The sequence below is a fragment of the Eptatretus burgeri genome, chromosome 18, assembly GCF_056783735.1.
Source record: "Eptatretus burgeri isolate ZD-2024b chromosome 18, Ebu_testis_v1, whole genome shotgun sequence".
NCBI classification, from domain to species: Eukaryota; Metazoa; Chordata; class Myxini; order Myxiniformes; family Myxinidae; genus Eptatretus; species Eptatretus burgeri.
The window spans coordinates 45,820,619-45,840,856 of NC_140978.1; the positions used below are offsets into that span (position 1 = coordinate 45,820,619).

Below are 20,238 nucleotides of genomic sequence, written 5' to 3' on the forward strand. Positions count from 1 at the left end.
TCACGTGCTGGGGCTCGAGGTGAAATGGAGGTGTGCTTTTTAAATTTTATTTTGCAAAACCAAAAACAAACGTCAAATCACATCATTGAAGGGATGCTCTGCTCTTTTTTGTTTTCCTTACATGTTATCTGGGGGTGTATGTGTGTGGGTGAGCACGTGTGTGCGGTTGTTGTTTTTGTGTTTCCGGGGAACAGACACGGCTGGTGTTGTGGCAGGGGGGGCATGATGAGGTGTTGGTTGTGCAAGTGTTGGGGTTCTCATTGGGTGTTGTGCATATGTGGATGTGGTGTTTGGGATTGAGTGTTGTTTGTTGCTCACCTTATCCAGTCGTTTGCACCATCCAGTTTTTGCCATTTGCATCAGAGGTGTGTATGTCCACCGTCTCCCCCGTTAGGCCACCCTCCCGGCTGTTCACGTGCCATGCTTCCAAAATCAACCTGTGTCGTTTGTTAGATGTAGTGTCCAGGCCATGCGTCCCATCAGTCAAATTTATGGCCAGATTGCAGGCAATGATGTGCTCTGGGTGACTGGGTCACCTTTCCAGGGCCTAATTGCTCGATCATGTTCATCAAGTTGTTGTTTCAAATTTCTTCCGGTTTCACCAATGTATATATAATTGGTCACAGTCTTTGCATGATGAATGGTAAACTACTCCAGATTTATCACCAGTTGGTATTGGGTCCTATAGTTTTGAGATGACATTACGGATGGTGCGTAGAGGCTTGTAGGCTACGCCAATCTGTGCACCATGTACTATCCTGCCAATCCTTTCTGAAAGGCCCGGGTAGTATGGCAGTACACAGTGCCTGTGTGTTCCGTTTTAGTTCTTCCAGGGTGGGGAGTATCCCCTCGTTTTACCCATTTTTGAACAGGACTCCTCTAACTAATCTGATTTCTTTAATTGCCTCGGCTTTGGAAGATGACAGCGTCCATGCCCAAGCTGCTCAGGTCCGTACTGCACTGCGTTTATGTGAGATTGTGTTGCAGGAGTTAAAATCTAGTAATTTGCTACAACAGCAGAGGCCGGTGAACCCATAGCTGTGCCAAATATTTGTCGGTCGTGTGCACTGCCATAGATGAAGGTCGTGCTGTTCAGACACATCTCCAGCAAGCTCACAACGTATTCAAGTGTTAGTTTGCTGTTTTGACAAGCCATTTTCCAATTTTTGAATGTTTCAACCGGTCGAGTGTGACGCTCACCGCTAGATCGACTGTGATGTTGGTGAAAAGGGAAACCACATAAAAAGATTCCATCGTCTCATTATCTTGGATTCTAACTTCTCTTATCCATTGGACAAATTCACCACTATTCTTAACTGTTTTATCAGTCTTTCTTACAAGTCTGCCAATGATACGTGCTAGAAAGCCTGAAAATCAGTAATATGGTGCATTGACGAAGGACACGATGGGTCTCAGAGGGACATTGTCTTTGTGAATCTTGGGAAGACCATACAGTCTGGGTGCTGAACCATTGCTGCAGTAAAGCTAATTGTAGTCCTGGTTGCCCAGCCTGCCTGCTCATTTAAGCACGGACAATCATGTGTTAAAGGACCATTGTTGTTGTTTTGGAGTTAGGTCGTGAGATAATTTCTGATACATTTTACCATCCTCCAGCAGTGACATGACATTACCATGGTATGATTCCTTCTCCATTACTGCCACTGCTCTGACCTTGTCTGTTGGTGCAAAGATGAAATCAGTCCTGTTTCTCAGACTTCTCATTGCCTTCAGCTCTGGTACCGAGAGGTTAGGTTTAGGTTTACTCGTATGTGTATAAAGGTTCCAATGGTCTGAGCCACACGGTTCGTGATTGTGATTTTCTCCTCTGCCGGTAGAAATATATATATATATATATATATATATATATATATATATATATATATATATATATATATATATATATATATATATATATATATATATATCGTTGCGGACCGGGGGTCGAGTGAGAAGACCACTGGGGGGGGGGGGGAAGCTATCTCGGCTCCCACCAGACTCCCCGGAATTGTAGGCCGTTGCACACGGATAATTCCGTGACGCGGCGGGTCGCTTAACCGACCGTAGATGCCAATAACTCAATCGCGTGACCTAGGGTCCTCCCGTCTATGGGTTAATCGGGTTACCTCATTAATCACGTGATTTAATTACCGGGGAACACACCCTCGGTATGCCTTGTCCGAATCGGATCACTCTACCGCATCGGATCACTTTACCAGATCGGATGCAGCCGAGCGACACTGCCAAGGACGTACCGGCTAAAATGAACGGATCGTTGGGAATAAAGTCCCGGCTAAGCTAGGATTCGGACCATGCTGGATCAATGAAAGAAACCACAAAAACGAGCTGGGAACATTTCTAATAGTAATTTATTAACAATGGGCAAGGAAAGGTATGTGGTACGATCAAGAGATTTATTGGGGTGTGTTGTGCAGAGATAGGGGAGAGAGGTGTGGAGCTGCAAATAACAAGCAACTTATAAAAGGGGATACAGCAGACTTAACGCAAAAATAATAATAATGATAACAATAATGATCTTCTGCAGTCTTACTTAAGCAGACAGGTGCCAGGACACACTCATACACGCACACACACAGACACAGAAAACCCGATCAAGAGAGAGTATTGAAACAAGAAGGGAGAGGAGTTGAGGCTACGACCTCGGTACCTTTGTACTTGCTTGCACGAATGCGCCACCAATACGTTTCGGCGGGGGGGAATGCTCCGTGGTGGGGTACCCGACAACTGACGCGTCGTCTCTGACTTCAGCAGCCCATGTGGAGACAGTGGGTGTGAAAGAGGGGCTTGAGTGGAGAAGGGGCGGAGTCCAGAGTGCGTGGATGGAGTGGTAGGCGGGACCAGATAGGCGGGTGGGGTCAACATCGTGTGGGCAGAGACGAGGAGGCGGAGTTCAGGCAGCAGGAGGTGGGTCGTGGCGATGTCGGGGAGAGAGAAATGCGGAGGGACCGCTCCGACCTTTATAGGACTCGCAGGGCGGGGGGGCCACCCCGAAGTGAAGCGTCATCACCTGAAACGGGCGCTCCGATTGGCCCCGACCCCTCACACGGCCCGCTAACTTTGGCCAGAAACTGCAACACTCCGTTTCCGGCAAGGTCATCCCAGACAGCGAAAATATTCCGCTCCGACCCCACGACATGACACGAATCCCCCACACCGAACTTGGCGCGCGAATCGTCCCGCAAAAACCCCCGGGCCGTGCCCTGGCGACCGGCCAAGGGTCTCGCGGGCCCGCTCGGACGTCCGACCAGTGCTGATCAATGCGCTTGCTCTGCGATCACAGCTTCACTGGCCATAGAGACGAGAAGACGTTCACTCTCCGTGGGGAATCCGCTGTTGCCAGCTAGGGCCGAAGCTACATTGTAATGGATGAATCCATGCATGTTTCGTGCAGTACGCGCGGATCCGCCATGGCCCACGTGGCCAGCGCTCACGTCCACACGACTCTGCTAGCGTTTGTGCGGGGCGAACACCAATATGTATCAGATATTTGGTTGATAAGGAACGCACCGCTTTTACTTCGCACACTCACATCCCGCCCAACGTGGCGTGGAGTCGCCTTTATCGGCCTCCATACGCGTTTCGTGCAGCGTGGGCGTTGTGCTGGCTGTGTTTCCTATGTTGTGCCTTTTTAATACAACCGGCAATCTTCCCCAGATCATTGGAAGCTCGAACCGATAACCCAAACTGCCAAGTGCACTGTATGACTCGCCGCACACGTTAGGTTGAGGGCTCGCTTGGGAATGGGGGCTCTGCGCTGTTAATGCTCGCGCGTCATCGTTTCCTAGCAGCGGGGCTGCATGCGCTGGCCTCCGTGAGGACCCATCTCGGAGCGAAGCGTGCACGTGGCTCAGATTTATCTCAGGAATAATCAGAAAAGAAGAGTAGAAGTGAAATGAAATGAAGAAAAAAATGATCTAAGCAAACCTCGTGATGACATCATCGCAACGCACGCCCCTGTTGGCCCGCAAGACAAAAGGGAAGGGACTATATACACGTATAATAATGGAATAACTGTCTTGGGACCCCTGTCTGTTGGATGCATGGGGTTCTGAGAACCGCAACAATATATATATATATATATATATATTTTTTTTTTCTCCTCTGCCAGGAGCAAGGTAAGTACTAATCACTGTTTTGAACCCTTCCCAGAGTTCCTCAACAACAATAAAGGCATTCACAGATAGTACACACACGACAATCCCAATGCTACACACTCCCCTCAGCTACCAGGCCAGTTTCATCACTTATTGGTGAATCATTAGCGATAGCGTCGACAGCAATGCATATCAATGAGGTTCTCAAGCATGTACCACAGCATTCAAAACAGCGTTCAGCACTTAACTTGGAGAAGTCTTCTTGGATTGCTTTATGCAGCTACTTTGGCTGGAGGAGCATGGGAGGGGTCAATCATTATATATATATATATATATATATATATATATATATATATATATATATATATATATATATATATATATATATATATATATATATATATATATATATATATATATATATATATATATATATATATATATATATATATATATATATATATATATATATACGAATCTGGAAGCCTTTTCTCTCTCCACAGTATATGGTTGTTTAACACACTTTTACGTTTTATCCCTCCACGTTATATAATGTTTTATACACCTTTATGTTTTATCATTCCATGTTAAGTTTTATGCACCCTTATGTTTTATCTTTCCATGTTATATTGTTACGAATCTGGAAGCCATTTGTACACAAACAGACAGCAGTCCCTAAGCTTAGTTATTTCGATAAGTATGTGTTTATAGTTAGAATCCCTCCTTCTGTCTAATGGGAATTTTGTGTGTGCGCTGTGAGTTATTTTATAGTCAGGTTTATTACATCTACAACAACAACGGCACCGTCCTTGACTCAACCCGGTCGCCATTGCCCACGTGTTTTTGGCTGAATGCGTGGTTGGAGCCTCCATCGCCTCAGATCCGACTCCGCCCCAGAAAGGTGGGAGTTGCTCCGCCTACCGTGGGCCTGTCCAATGAGGGACGGCCAGCGGATCGTGCGATGGAACCGTCCAATCAGGAGGCGAGTGGCGAGAAAAAGAAACCGCTCCGACCTCAAGAGAGTAGAGGAGTGATCGTGGAGATTGCTTAGTGTCTGCAGACTTGGTTGCGATTGGCTTCGTCTGCAGTCTTGGTGGCGATTGGCTTCGTGTCTGCAGTCTTGGTGGCGATTGGCTTCGTCTGCGGTCATGGTGGCTTGGTCTCGTTCGTGGGCCGTGGACTACGGGTCATGGGTTTGAGTCCCACCGTGGTGGTTTGGAGTCGGTGTGACCGCACGAGGTGGGAAGGTACCCCGGCCCGGCTCAACCGAATAAAGACTCACGGGGTCCAGTTTTGTGTGTGTGTGTGTGTGTGTGTGTGTGTGTGTGTGTGTGTGTGTGTGTGTGTGTGTGTGTGTGTGTGTGTGTGTGTGTGTGTGTGTGTGTGTGTGTGTGCGCGTGTGCGCGCGCGCCCCGTCGGTAAGTAGAATCGTTAAGTGCCTTGTTCATTGTACATTACATTTCTCTATTTGTGATAACTCTGCTCTGTCTCCCTTCCCGATTATTGCCCATTGTAAAATAAACCCCCCGTGTTAAATGTTCCAGTTCATTGTTCGTATTTTCTTTCATTGGCCAAGCATGGTGCGTATTGAGAAATAGTGAGGCCGTTCGGGCCGGTAAGTTGTCATTTGGTCCAGCGCGGCTTTGGTAACTTCCGCTCGGTTACGCCGGATCCGAGTCATTGATAGCGACTTGGTTCGGACAAAGTCGGCCGAGGGTGTGGTTTCCCCGGTAGTTAGACGGCGTGGGTACTTAGGTAAATTGGAATTGGACAAGTGTACCCTACCTCACGCCGTCAAAATATTGGTGACCACGGTCCTCTAAGGGATCCGTGAACTCTCGGACTTATCCGAGAGTCACGACCTAAATTCCGGGTGTTCGGTGGGAGACGACTCCACTGCTCCACCTCGTGGTCGTTTATCGCCACCGGACCCTGGCCCACAACAATATGTCTATAAATAAATATTATACATGTATATATTGTTGTGGATTTCCGCCACTCCGGCGTGCGGACGACCGCCTTTAGCCCGATTGCGGCCGCACGCGCCCACCGAACGTGGCAATCTAGTCGCAGCTTCCGGATCAACGCGAAACCCAGCTACGGGTGTTTGTAACACCATAAACCAGCCAACTCTTCTGTCCACGCGCTACAGGGTCAATCGCCGAATTGCCGATGCACCTAACTATTCGCACGGACAGAAATGCCGGGAGTTTATACCTCGACGGAGCCTGCACGAAAACGAGCCGCTTAAACAGCTCGTTCCGTTTGCGATTGCCGAGCGGTTTTATACCGCCAAGCCCCGTCGGACCAGACATACGTTTTATCGGCTTATAATCAGCCAGCTAATATCCCGGACGCAATTATGGCAGTCAATGGCAGAAAGTGACACAACGAGCAGGTGAACATTCAAAAAATGGGGGTATTTATTTCAAACGCACATATGCAATGAATGGGGGAATGGGACAGGACACGAGCAAAAACCTACAGCCAATGTCTACTTGTTATGTACACAATCATGCACTTAACAGTTTGTTACTTCTGGACAAGGCACCACAGACTTTCATGCAAAACCCCAGAAGGAAAGAACTCTGCTCTTGAGCCTTTATAACTGCTCGGAGCCGGGATGACCGAAGGGGCTCCGAGAGACCGAGCGGGCTACCTGGCCACCCTCGTGGTGACTCGCTGGGTCCTGGTTCGGCGACCCTCGATGTCTGTGCCCGGACCCCCCGAGCTCCGACTCGCTCCCTTGGTCGTCTGGCCTCCACTGCGGCCTGGTCTAGCCGACGACGCGTTGGAGGAGTGAATGGCTCTTGACTCATGCCTCCTGGTCGCGCCGGCGAACCCCCAGTGAACCAACTGCCCGAACTCCGAACTCTCCAGCTCCCAACAGGGCGTCTCTTCACTCCCACCGCCAACCGCAAGCCACGAACTCCAGACTCCAGACTCTCTCCAACGGCCCAGCCCAACTCCAACTTCCAACTTCCAACTCCAACTCTCTGGACTCCAACACTCAACTCAACTGCAGGCACTCTCTGCAGCGCTCAACTGCAAGCGCTCTCTGCAGCGCTCAACTGCAAGCGCTCTCTGCAGCGCTCAACTGCAAGCGCTCTCTGCAGTGCTCAACTGAAAGCGCTATCTGCAGCGCTCAACTGCAACTCCACTCAACTCCCCGGACTCTAACACTCCACTCGACTCCCCGGACTCCAATACTCCGACTCAACTGTCGGGACTCCAACACTCGACTCGACTGTCTTCTCGGCATTCCCGCACAGCTCTTTATCGGGTTCGGGGGGTGCTTGCTCTTTCACCTTCGACCCTTCACCCCCGGCTGGCTCCGCCCCTCTCGCCGATTTGATCCGATCTTGCCGTCAAACGCGGCCGTGTTGGAGATCACCGTAAAACGCGGCCGTGGGTTGTCGACGTTGTTGTTGTTATTGTCATTGTTGCTGTTGTTATTGTTGAAATGAAGATAGAGACAGAATAACAGCTAACTGAAGATGCACAGCCCGGCACATGAATAATTCCCGTTATACATTGGTGGGGAAATCTAACCTGGAACACACACTTATCGACATAACTGATCTTCGGGGAACCTGAATGGTGATCTGTGAATTTCCACAACCGTAACAATATATATATATATATATATATATATATATATATATATATATATATATATATATATATATATATATATATATATATATATATATATATATAATTCCAGCAATTTGTGTGTGTGTGTGTGTGTGTGTGTGTGTGTGTGTGTGTGTGTGTGTGTGGCGCTGTTTCTCGACAACCACTGGTCCGATTTAATTGAAACTTGCCAGGTGTATTGCTGGGGACCTGAGGATGTGCCTTTTCAAGGTTTGATATTAATCGGACAAGTGCCTCCCAAGTTATGGCCATTTATTTACCAAACCAATGACAAGACACGTTGTTGCGTGGGCGTGGCCGATGGGGAAGGGAACCTCAGCGGCGCTCCCCATTATGGGTTACAACGTACGGGCTTCCGGAGAGTGATGACTTCGTGTATTCCAATAATTTCTCGATTTCTTATGTGCATTTATAGATAAACACAATGCCCTAAGTTATGATCGTTTTCATATTAGACGGTGCATAAATTTCGGTAACATCAAGGTGACCTGGTGTGCTCCGAACCAGGAAGTAACTTTTTTTCTCTCTCTCTCCTCTTCTCTTTTTGTTTTTCCTTGCGATGACATTGCGAAAAGGCAAAATACGTTGGCGCTAATTGAATATTTGTGCATTAAAACTAAATTGCGAATAATCGTAACTGCGAATAATATGCGAACTTCCGGGCCATGCACGTACGGGCACGCGAGAGCGAAGAAACGGCCTGTGTGGTTGTTGTTTCTTGCTCGCGGTTTGAATATTTATTTTATTTTATTATTTTTTTATTTTTTAACGGGCACGTACTAGTATATAGAATTATGTCTTCTGTCGTTGAGGGAATCAGTTTTTGCACCTTTTTAGTGTCATGCAGTGATGTTGGTGGATTTCCAAGCAGATGGAAGATGACCGAGCTCAAATGCAGGGTGAAAAGGACAGAGAGGACGTGAAACAGCAACAGAGCAGAGATTCTCAAGATCATGAGCCATCAGTTCAGATGGGAACACCAAAGAGGCCAACCAAAACCCACCTCTCAAATGCATGAATTTGATTCCATAATTTGTTGCTCTTTTGTATTCAAAGAAGGCCGTTCACATGAAACGTGAACTATACATGGTGAAGTTGTTCATAGTGCAGAACCTTCTATCCAGAGAGCAACCACTGCACTCTGAGATAGCAAGCGGTGTAACCCGGCGTCATAGAACCTCCGAAACGACAAGAGCATTTATTACCCACAATCCAGGCAGGAATTTGTAATTTGTTGAGGGTGCCAGAAATTACGTGCTCGCTCTCTCTGAAAGACCCCGTGCGATCTTTAATGTTCACAAACGACAACCAGTGCTGACCAATGGTTCTTTCCGCTTCTTGTTGTGAGAGGGTCGGATGCGCACATTGATTCCTCGCCTTGCATGTGAAACACCAGGATGACTGTTCTTAGCTTGGTCAGAATTCGAACCCAAGCTAGACAGTTTAGAGGGGAGTATGCGTACCTCTTGGCTATCCTCCAATCCCATGATGCAGAGTTTAATTGCTTCATTATTATTATTATTCCTATTATTTTCCCCTTTTTGCTTCTTTAAGCTTATTTCAATGCTTGCTCCCTTGACCTCCCCTCCATCCTTCTCCCTCGATTATTTCAGATTTTCTTACACATAATCTTTATTCTCAATCTCACTCATCCAAGAGCATTGAACATTATTTGTAAATAAATAGGGTTAGATGAAGAAAATAAAAGTAAATAAAACTATGAAAGAAACTCGATTATCAATGCAGAAAATAGAAATGGCACCAAGTCGCTTTGGAAAGCTTTTACTTGCGGATGATTTTCCAAGGTGAGTCTTACCTTCGAGCACGACGTGTGAGTGAAGGTAAGCCATAATGGCCGATGATGAGGTAAAATGCTGATTTGTTGTGATATCCTGAAATGTTATCGCGTTGCTTGCACAAGTGGCTAAGATATTAAGTTGTTGCAAATGCAAATTGTTGTAGACACATAGATTTGGCATACTCTCCTAACGAAATTTTAAATAATTGCTGTGCAATGTATGGCAAAAGAACAGTCTACATATTATGTATGCAAAAGGGGGGTTTGGTGTGAGAGGTGAATTGGGAAAAGGATGGGTAAAAGGGGTGGGGGACAAGTTGGGGAGGGTGGTGGTGGATTGTGGAATCCCTGCATAACACCGATGACGGAGGAGGTGACGTGTTGATCACAACAATCCATGAACATTCCAAAGGCTGGAATTGATCATGGAAAGGGCGTCACTAAATCTCAGGAGTGCAGAAAGTTTTCCACCAAAGAGCTGTCGGAATCGAACCCACCTCACGAGGGCGATGCGACTTGACTCTACCCACTCCACCACTGCTCGAAGGAAACGGAGGAACGAGACAATTTGTGGGTCAGCGGATTGAAAACTTCGCCATTTTGCAGATGTAATATGCACGTGACTCCAAATGTGACAAAAATTAAATAAAACAAACGTTTGAATCGCCCTGAAAAATTCGATCCATCTGTGTTGAGATGTTTTTGTGATGTTGAAGTCTATAGTCATCGTGATTTTGCACCAATCTCACCATTAATCGGCAGTTCAAGAAGAGGGGATGGGCCAGGCATCTGCCTGGGGGATGGTCAGACGGAAGCCGCTGGAGTACTGGCGGAAAGTGGACGCAGTGACACGCTGCGCCTGGCACATGCTCCCATACCTGACCTGACCTGACACCATTAGCTGGAATGGCACTTGGTGGAGCACATACCTCCGCCAGGCTGACCGGTTTACTTTTAGTATTCCACTGATCAGCCAGATCTGCATCCGGACGTTCGAATCGAAAATCGACCAACCAAAATCGAATCAGCTTGATATTCTCACCTCCCCAACTCATCCACCAAGTTTTGTCGTCATCAGTCCAAAACTTTTTGGGATATTGTGGTAGATATCGTTTTTGGCCCTATCTCTCAATGGTGAAGAATCACTTAAAAATTGTAGAATCCGGACTCGGATCTTCACCAAAATCTAATCAATTCGTCCTTGTCACACACCTAACATGTCCACCAAATTCTGTCCGAATCCATCCACAACATTTTGAGATATCCTGCTCACCGATAAACAGACAGACAGACAGGAGTGAACAAATGCTTTATTTAAAAGCGTTTCTTCTCGAACTCGAGTGAGATTTATTTCAGATAAACTTCAGAACTGTTTGTTCCATTGAAACGAATCGGGTTGAACATGTTAATTGGTTCACCATCCATCCATCCATTGGGACCATACTCTGCGCAAAGCGTTGGTGCTGCCTGAACAGTCTCCCTGGCTATTGGACACAATCATGGACTGGTCGCCACTCCGACACAGTGTACCAGCAAGTTGGCACTCATTTTGCTGACCTCAGAAGGATGACAGGCATAGTCAACCCCACCGGGTATTAGTTCAACCGCCGAGTGGGATTTGAACTCTGGACCCTTGGATCCCAAGCCCACCACCCGAACCACTAAGCCAACACCAGGCATAGGCCAGAACTGTAGGAAAAGTACCCCGACATGTCCTCAGGGAAAACTATAGTAATTGCTGAATTATTAAAAGTTGGAGTTGGTGCTTTGGGTGTGTTGCTATGGTGATGTAAGATGCATTTTGTGATTGGCCATGTGCAGGAAATTCGCCAGGTGCAGTCTGCTGAGGCACTTGAGGCCTTCATGCTGAAACATGGAGAGAACATAATTGATTTACTGGGTTCTGAGATCGACCGTCTTGAGAAGGAGCTCAAGGTGTGGTCATGCTTCTGGCTCTATTCTTTTAATTTTTTTTTTTTGGGGGGGGGGGGATTTTAACTATCTAAATATCAACTCCCTCCCCACCTTCTCACAGAAGTGGAATCCTGAAGTCCGCCATGTTGATTTGGAAATCCTGTAGATGTTCTGCCTCATCTGCAACAGATCACTGACTGGGAAGATGGAAGAAGGAGAGAGAGCCATCTTGAGAGCTGCTGTATGTAGGTCAGAGGTCTAAGATAGGACCAGGTAATCCAAGGTAAACTTGGCGAGTGGAATCTTTCAATCAGGATCTGCATTATCTCCACCGTGGGATTACAGCATGTTAAGAAATATCAAACTCTTTGGGTCTCTCTGTATTTGCATGAAGTTTGTCAGATAGCCCTGCGAGCTGACCGTTAATGAGATCATCCACTGCTCTGGTATTTCCTTGGCTTGGCCTGGTTGTATATTATATGCAACTAAGCTTGCCTCTTCTTGCTTCCTCCCCATTCTGAATCAGGAACCAAATCTGAAATGGCCTCTTGGCTGTGCAAGTAATCTTTGATTGTGGTGTTATCCTCTGCCTATACAGACTGTACAAACAAAAGGGTGTAAATATTAAAAGGGTTTTAGGAAATTGTCCTTCAATGTTGGCTCATTTGCCGTGTTCTAATTACTATATCTATTACTTTGCAATTCCGACGCTGTAACCGTCTGAGGCCCCTGGACCTCTTCATGGACCCCAGGAACAGGTGGCATCCTGTCTTCGGAGCCCGTACGAGATCCCTGGACCAATTTGTGGATGTGATCTTACCTGCTACGGGGTCCATGAAGAGGTACCGGGCCAAAATGAATGTGTGAGGCATGAGAGCTGTCTCTACCAAGATGATCCTGCACTCGTATAAACCAGATGATGGGATCCCACTCGGTATAATTTCACGTTTTGAAATGTAATAATATTACCAGGATTAAGTTTATTCATCGATTTGAATTTAATTTTTTTTTTTCCCAGTTACGTGCTGTTTACACCTACAAAGGCATCAAACCAGCAAGGTTCCTTATATTCGTGACCCAGTGGTCAATTTTGTGCCTTAATAACAATGCTAATTCATCATCCGTGAGATATGGCTGAGGGCAAGTGACACATTTGCCTTGCTGCTCATATTGCCTGTCTCGAGCAGCTCCGCCCGCTCTGTTACTGTCTTATTTGCAAATCGGTCGAGGCTCAAACAAAAGTGGCTTCATGATGCACATTGCATGCCGACGGCCACTTGGCTACGTTATTGTTCCCTCCCCGTCGTCCTCAAGGAACTGTCATTGCAGCCGATGATTTATCGACCTCATCGGCCAGTAGGAGCATGCTTGATGAAAGAATATGAAGAATATGACACGTTTATGAGTTATTTATTGATTTCGTCTCCGGAGCTTGCACAATGCGGCAACCTTGTCATCTCCAATTAGCTTCAGGCCTAGGCAGAATTGATCGCCATTATGGAAATTGCTGTGCGCGTTAATTTTGTCTGGGGGTTGAAGTTATTTCATAAATCATGTGTCTATCGGGTATGCAGCAGTATCAAACTGTGAATAAAGCCTCATCTCGCTATAATAGTTAAGCGATCAGCTGGTTTGAGAGCTCGATCCCAAAGATTTCTCCGTGCGGGCACTGCGGCCTACCTCTCAAATGCTTATTGCAATAGTCACGTTGCCGTTGGTTTGCAATATTTCACATTTGTACCATTGTTTGGCAATTGGCGTATCAGAGGACACCATTATATATTTGCTCCGATCATAAAAATAGTAAAACTTTCTCGCTCCAAACTTGCATGGCTCTAAAGTGGCTTGAAAACGTCGAAACCTCTGGTGTCGTTTTGAAGGCCCGAGCATCTGGGCTCCCGATCCATCCAAAGCGAATTAGCGCGCCTTTCGGGTTTGTTTACCTTTATTATGGCTTCCGGCAGCGGAAAGGCCATCAATATTCCGCTTGGCAGCACCAGGGCTGCGATTGCTGCTAATGAAATAATCGTGTTAAAAACGCATTCTTCCTCTTCTTCCTTCACGTCTGTCCATCCTCGCTCCCATCTCGATCCCTTTCCATTCACATTCAATCACGCCCGTCTCCCTCTCCAATTATATCCCTTTTCCTCTACGCCTCTGAGAAGTGGAGGTCTTGCCTACAGGTGCGCTCCCCTTGGGGAGGTGTTCAGGGAGGGAGAGGGAGCATGAGAAAGCGGCGGCTCCCCGGCCTCTCGCTGCGGGGGGGACGTCACAGGGACCGACGAGCCGCGCTTGACGCCTTAAAACAAAACGAGACGCCAAAGAAAAGGTTCAAAAGGTTCGCGTTCATGGGCCCAGTGCTGCGGATAGTTTCCCGCTGGGTTGTCCTACAATGTGCGCCATCTCGGGGGACATCGCCAAACTTTACGCACACACTTTGTGTCCCACTCTTAACCACGTGTGGCGCACAAGGTCTGTGCAGTGTGAGGACATGTAGTGTGTCCAAGTTTTATTTGTTCAGACGTCATAAGTACAACTCTTTAGCATCATTATACTAAACAGATTACTCAGTCTGACTGCGGGGGTTAAGGGTTTTACTTTGCACGTTCGCACCATACGTTATCTGTATGATATATACAGCACACCATACACTTTGCTATTGATTGTAAATACTTTGTTGAGTGGTGAAAGTTACCGAACAGCATTGTTCAAACTATTGCTTATTTCATTCCATCGAAACTACAACCTATTGATGAGCAGTTTAGCTCGATCCAGATGCAGATGCATTTGCACTTTCATAAAATAATTATTTCTTCTTTTGTCATTAATCCTTCATCACGCAAACTTGTCGCTGCAGAAATAAAATTGCAATTATTTTGCTCTTCGTCATCCATGGGGAAATTTGACCTTTTGCTGCACTATTTGAATGCAATGCTCAGTGTGAAAATGCTTTGAACTCTCTCTGTGCGCAAGACTCAAATGCGATTTGAAAATCTTTTTTTTCCCTCGCATCAGCCCGAGGCAGAACATGCATCGGTCCCAGGCAGAACCTGCATCGGTCCCAGGCAGAACCTGCATCAGCCCGAGGCAGAACATGCATCAGCCCCAGGCAGGACCTGCATCAGCCCCAGGCAGGACCTGCATCAGCCCCAGGCAGGACCTGCATCAGTCTGAGGCAGGACCTGCATCGGTCCCGTCAGGCCCTGCATCAGTCCCGGGCAGAACCTGCATCAGTCCCAGGCAAAACCTGCATCAGTCCGTGGCAGAACCTGCATCAGTCCGTGGCAGAACCTGCATCAGTCCGTGGCAGAACCTGCATCAGTCCGTGGCAGAACCTGCATCAGTCCGTGGCAGAACCTGCATCAGTCCGTGGCAGAACCTGCATCAGTCCCGGGCAGAACCTGCATCAGTCCCGGGCAGAACCTGCATCAGTCCCGGGCAGAACCTGCATCAGTCCCGGGCAGAACCTGCATCAGGCCCGGGCAGAACCTGCAATAGGCCAAGCTAATAGGCACCCCACGTCAGTGTTGTTTTTATCAAATCAATTTCCTACCCTCACTTGAAGACAAAAGTTTCACGGTCTTGAGTTGGTGCACCCGGACGCGTCTCCACCGGCGGTTGATGGCCCGGCAGGGGAGATTTTGGAACAAACGAGCGCAGTGCACGCAGCGGACGGAACAGCCGGACCGCGGGCGGCCTAACGTCATTACCGATATGACGCCGAGCTTCACGCAGGGATTTTTTTTCAGCCAAACAGCAGGACCATTTGTCATCCTGCCCGTTATTGAATATTGGTGGCGCTGAGCGCGCGGCGGGTCGTGTGCCCGGCCCACCCTGACTCCCTAGTTCGACTCGACCCTCTCTGCGGGGACTCCGTGAGACTCTGCTTTAGGAATCTTCTTTTTATTCTTTTTCTGCTGCACTTGTTATAACTTTTCAACTTTATTCTAGCAGCCTGTGGAGACCACCAGTGTCATAACACTCCTGCATGGCAATCATTCCTCTGAGTAATTGGGCTTGTAAGATGTAAGCTAGAGGCCTATTCTTGCTGGGATTATTATTCTTTTCTTTCCACCAAATTTTGTCACTAATGCTATATCCCAAGAGACCACTGCACCGATAAACTCGAAACTTCACAGGGTTCTTCCAAGTTATGAGATCTACAGTGCAATTCCTTCAAAGAACCCGATTGGTCCAAAGCTGAGGGAGCTCGAAACCGCCTGGAAGGCGATCAGTGAGTAGACCCATGGCGGATGAAAGTGTTGCGCGTTCTTCAAGATATTCCATGTGCTGTAAGGCATGACACGATCGTAAGCACCACCGCTTCCACTGGACCATGTTAAGTCGTGCAGTGTGGTGTTATAAGCTTGTGGGGGAAAGCTGTAGGATTGTCAACCTCGTGCGTACCATGTGCGTTTAGACTTTGGAACTTGTATTTAATGGAATAAGTTATATTAATATATTTAATTGGTCTCCTCGCATTGCATCCTGTTTGGGTGCATTACAATGGACACACTAACTTTTAAGAATTATTTAATAAAATCCTGACACAGATAGACACAATTAACCCAAGTGGCAGAATTCACCTTCTGGAAGAGTGTCTTCTTCACACGACAAATTGAAACCTGGAGAAGGATTGACTTTGAGCTCAAGATAGTGAAGCTTTCCATCCCAAGAATACCACTCCAGGTTGGTGTCCTCTTGTAGCTCACCTGTTCAAGCTTGTTATCTACGTATCTTCATGCTTTGACTGCATATTCTTTGATCAACTTTACAGCCAAAATTATTTGATACGATCACTTGTCTGTGGTCCACATAAACCTTCATCGGACTCATGTAACAGTTATAGGTCAGGAATGATCAGAGTGAGACGAATCCATGATGGGGGGGTTAGACAAACTATACCTACCCAAACACCTCGTATCAAAGAGGGGATGGCAAATAGGACAACCAATTAATAATGTCCTGACTTCATGAAGCTCCACAAACCTCACCTGGCTGATCATCCCATTCCCATGATGGATTTGGAAAATTTATTAATGAAATGTAAATGGACAACATGAATTTACAACCATCTGTGTTATCAAAACGTTGTTCACAAACGGTGATGGTTGTTTAAAAGTTGCCGATCAGCTCTTTCAATGAAGGGAGTTTAAATGGTGACCTTGTTGATGAATACGAATATTCAACTGCGTGTTTTTATTTAATGCCAGACACCAAATTCACACCAAACGAAGAGCGATCTTCGTTCATAATCGAGTTGGTTCCACGGTCTGCAGCTGCCGCGCCCGCTGTCCGACGCAGCCCGGAGCCACCATGGAGACGGACAGAGGCGCGCCGGGGCTGCCCCGAGGTCGCCGGGTCAGCACGGTCCTCCACCCACGCTCGCCTTCTCAACTCGCAGCTCTCTCCATTCTCTCCCTCTGTGCTCTCTACCCATATTGCCAACTACATGAGGGTTGCAAACATTGAGTGGTTGGCTGGAATTCACCGGTTGGTATTTGTGACAGATTATAATCTCATAGTTTTTGTTATCAAATTTACTTTTGTGTATTTCAGATCGAGCCATTATTACAGAACAAATTTAGTACAAAGGTATGAGAAAGAGTGCATGCCTTATCAACGGCATGTCATGATGATTGTTGGTGGAAAAGGATTGAGGTATGATGTTTTGAAATCTTGGGTGATCCAATATGGTACTTGACTGTAGATGCTGCTGGTACCTTTTGTGGAACTTTCATGGCACTCAATGCAAGGTGATGCAGGATAGATCTCAGAGGATAAAGAACTGGTGAAAAGATATTTTGAGTGCCAGCGATGCAAAGCATGGTTTGGGAACTATTGTATTGATGTAATCCAAAGAAGAAATACCAAGGTCAACCATAAGCTTTCTCAAAAGGCCATGATGAAGAATGTAACATTGAATTGGACAATCAAGGCAGGATCTGGAAGAAGAACTGTAAGACAAGCTTTTAGTGCAACGACTGACTCTAGTTACTTGGTCTTGCCTTGAAATGTGTCCAAGATAAACCCATCAGACATGGCTGAAGACTGGCATAGGGTAGGAATACGAGATATGTGTGTGTGTGTACATATATATAAATATATATATATATGTATATATATATTTTTTTATGGCCATTTTCTTCCCGTACCATCCCTCAAGATGGGGTATTACCGGACTCCACGATATATATATATATATATATATATATATATATATATATATATATATATATATATATATATATATATATATATATATATATATATTTTTCGTATACCTTGGTCGAGGCTCGTATGAGTGCTAACACACAACTCACAGCAAGGAGGCATGAGACAAGAGGGGCGGGAGTGGAAGGGACAAAACAGTGGGGAACAGACACATTAGGTGAACTGTGGAAGGGAGAGGGATGGGGATGGGACGGGGAACATGGCGAAGAGAAGATGGACATTTCAGGGACTTTCAGGAAGGAAAGTAGGAGAAATGAAGGAAGTGGGCTTGGGTGCATTATCGGGGGTAGAAAAGATCGAGGATTTGGATGGGGGAAGATAAGAGGTGGTGGTGAACAGCTGTTTTGAAAGCCTGGAGGGAAGAATGGAAAAGAATAGAGTGAGGAAGTTTATTCCAAAGGCGGGAAAAAAGAGGAATGAAAGAGTGAAGATGAGCAGTGATTCGTGATTTTGGTAGTTTTACCAGAAGGGGGTTGTTGGCGGACCTTGAGCGCCCTGTGGAAATGTGGTGGGGACAAATCGCAGAGAGAGCAGGGGGGGCAAGGCTGGAGAGGAGTCGGTAGAAGACAGAAAGACCACCAACCAACCTGCGGTGATTGAGTGAGAGGCCCAAAGACTCAGCTTCATTGCGGGAGATGCCGATGATCTTAAATGCCCTGGTTTCGACAGCGTGAAGCCGAGAAAGGTGGGAGGCAGGAGCACCAGCCCAGAGGGGAGAGCAGTACTCCATCAGGCTACGGACAAAAGCTTTGTAAGTGGTCAGGAGCTCAAGAGGGCCGAGGAAGGAAGTTCAATTTTTGTCTCGTCTGACGACAAAACGTTTCTCCACATGCCTGCAGAATCATCAAGATGTTTTTTCACAAACTCCATACGAACTTTTTGATGAGTCTTTTTCAGTAATGGCTTCTTTCTTACCACCTGTCCATGGAGGCCAGCTTTGTGAAGGGAACGGGATATTGTTGATTGATGAATTCTGACCCCCATCTCGGACACAGAGCTTTGCAGATCTTTCAAAGTCATTGTTGGATTTGCAGTGACATCACAAAGCAGTTTCCTGCTTGTCCGACTGCTGAGTTTGGACGTGTGACCTGATCTGGGTAGAGTCTGGTTGGTACGATGTGTCTTCCACTCCTTAATGATGGATTTGATGGGTGACCTGATCTGGGTAAAGTCTGGTTGATATATGTCTTGCACTCCTTAATCATTGATTTCACCGTACACTGCACTCAAAGAGGTAACGAGAGACTTTTAAATCTTCTTAAAACCCTCTCCTGAACGATGCTTCTCCACCACTTCATGTTTCCACCACTTCTTTGGAAAGCTCCTTGGTCTTCATGTTTGCCTTGTTGGTTGACCACATGGGTTTCACCATAAAACCCCTCAGATAAGTGGAGGAGCCTAATTTTTAACTTCAACCACTCGTTTCCTCCGAGTGAAACCGATTACACTTATTCTGTAAATTTTCAAACAAATAATTTACTCCCGATGTGATTTAGGGTTAATTAGGCAAAGGGTTTGAATACTGATGCAACAGAGAATCATCTGATTTTCCCTGTTAATCGAACTTATTCACATTTTATCTGAATTTTTTTTACCTTTTTCACTTTGGAGTTGTTTGTGAGGAATATATATATATATATATATATATATATATATATATATATATATATATATATATATATATATATATATATATATATATATATATATATATATATATATATATATATATATATATATATATAGTGTTTGATTTGAAAGAATCATGCAATAAGGTCAGGTGGCATCAAAATATGAAAACTTTGGAGGGGAGGGGGATTGGTGAATACTTTGGCAGGCCACTGTAGACACACACACACACACACACACACACACACACACACACACACACACACACACACACACACACACACACACGATTGCAAAACCACGTCTCCCTCTGTGCAGGCAGATGGGCTAAATATATAAGTACATGGAAAGAGCATATACAAACAACAACAACAACAATGTGTTATAAAAGATCCTTTTTTCGTGTTTCACTTCATTTTACATCCTCATTGAGATTCAGATGGACATGCAATATGTTTGTGAAATGCAACATGCTTTCTTTTGATTCAACCGGTCAGTGAGGTGATGGGTATGCAACTATGCATGCCTAGTATAGATGAACAGACATTGCAGTCCATTTGTTAACTGTTGCTGCTAATTGATTACTGTTCACTCATGAGCCCTCACCCCCCCCAACCCCACTGGTCTTTATATCGCTGCAGCCTGAATTAGCAAGCCAAATATGAGCCCACGTCTACCCGAGAGCAATGGAATTGAGCTCCCAGAGTAGTTTATATCCGTGACAAAGATGGACTATGAAGAGCAAAGCAGAGTGCCAGACTGTGTCAAATGCTCAAGATATATCCAGAGACTGCCTTGATTTTATGACGAACATTGAGGGCCTCCATCCATTGTTGGGAGAGCACATGTCCAAGGTGGATTGACCAACTGATGATTTGAGATCAGGTAGGTGGA

General features: G+C 46.1%; 1 protein-coding gene across 2 annotated transcripts in view; it reads left to right on the forward strand.

Moving 5' to 3' along the window:
* SLC30A9 (solute carrier family 30 member 9) overlaps positions 1-12,129 on the forward strand; it is a 109,031-nt gene extending 96,902 nt beyond the window's left edge. For both annotated transcript variants that reach the window (XM_085863793.1, XM_085863794.1), the window contains exons 18-19: positions 11,389-11,502; positions 11,603-12,129. In XM_085863793.1, coding sequence (XP_085719919.1) covers positions 11,389-11,502; positions 11,603-11,647 — 159 coding nt within the window. In that variant the 3' untranslated portion in view covers positions 11,648-12,129. The remainder of the gene's footprint in view (positions 1-11,388; positions 11,503-11,602) is intronic.
* Positions 12,130-20,238: the final 8,109 nt, after the last annotated feature.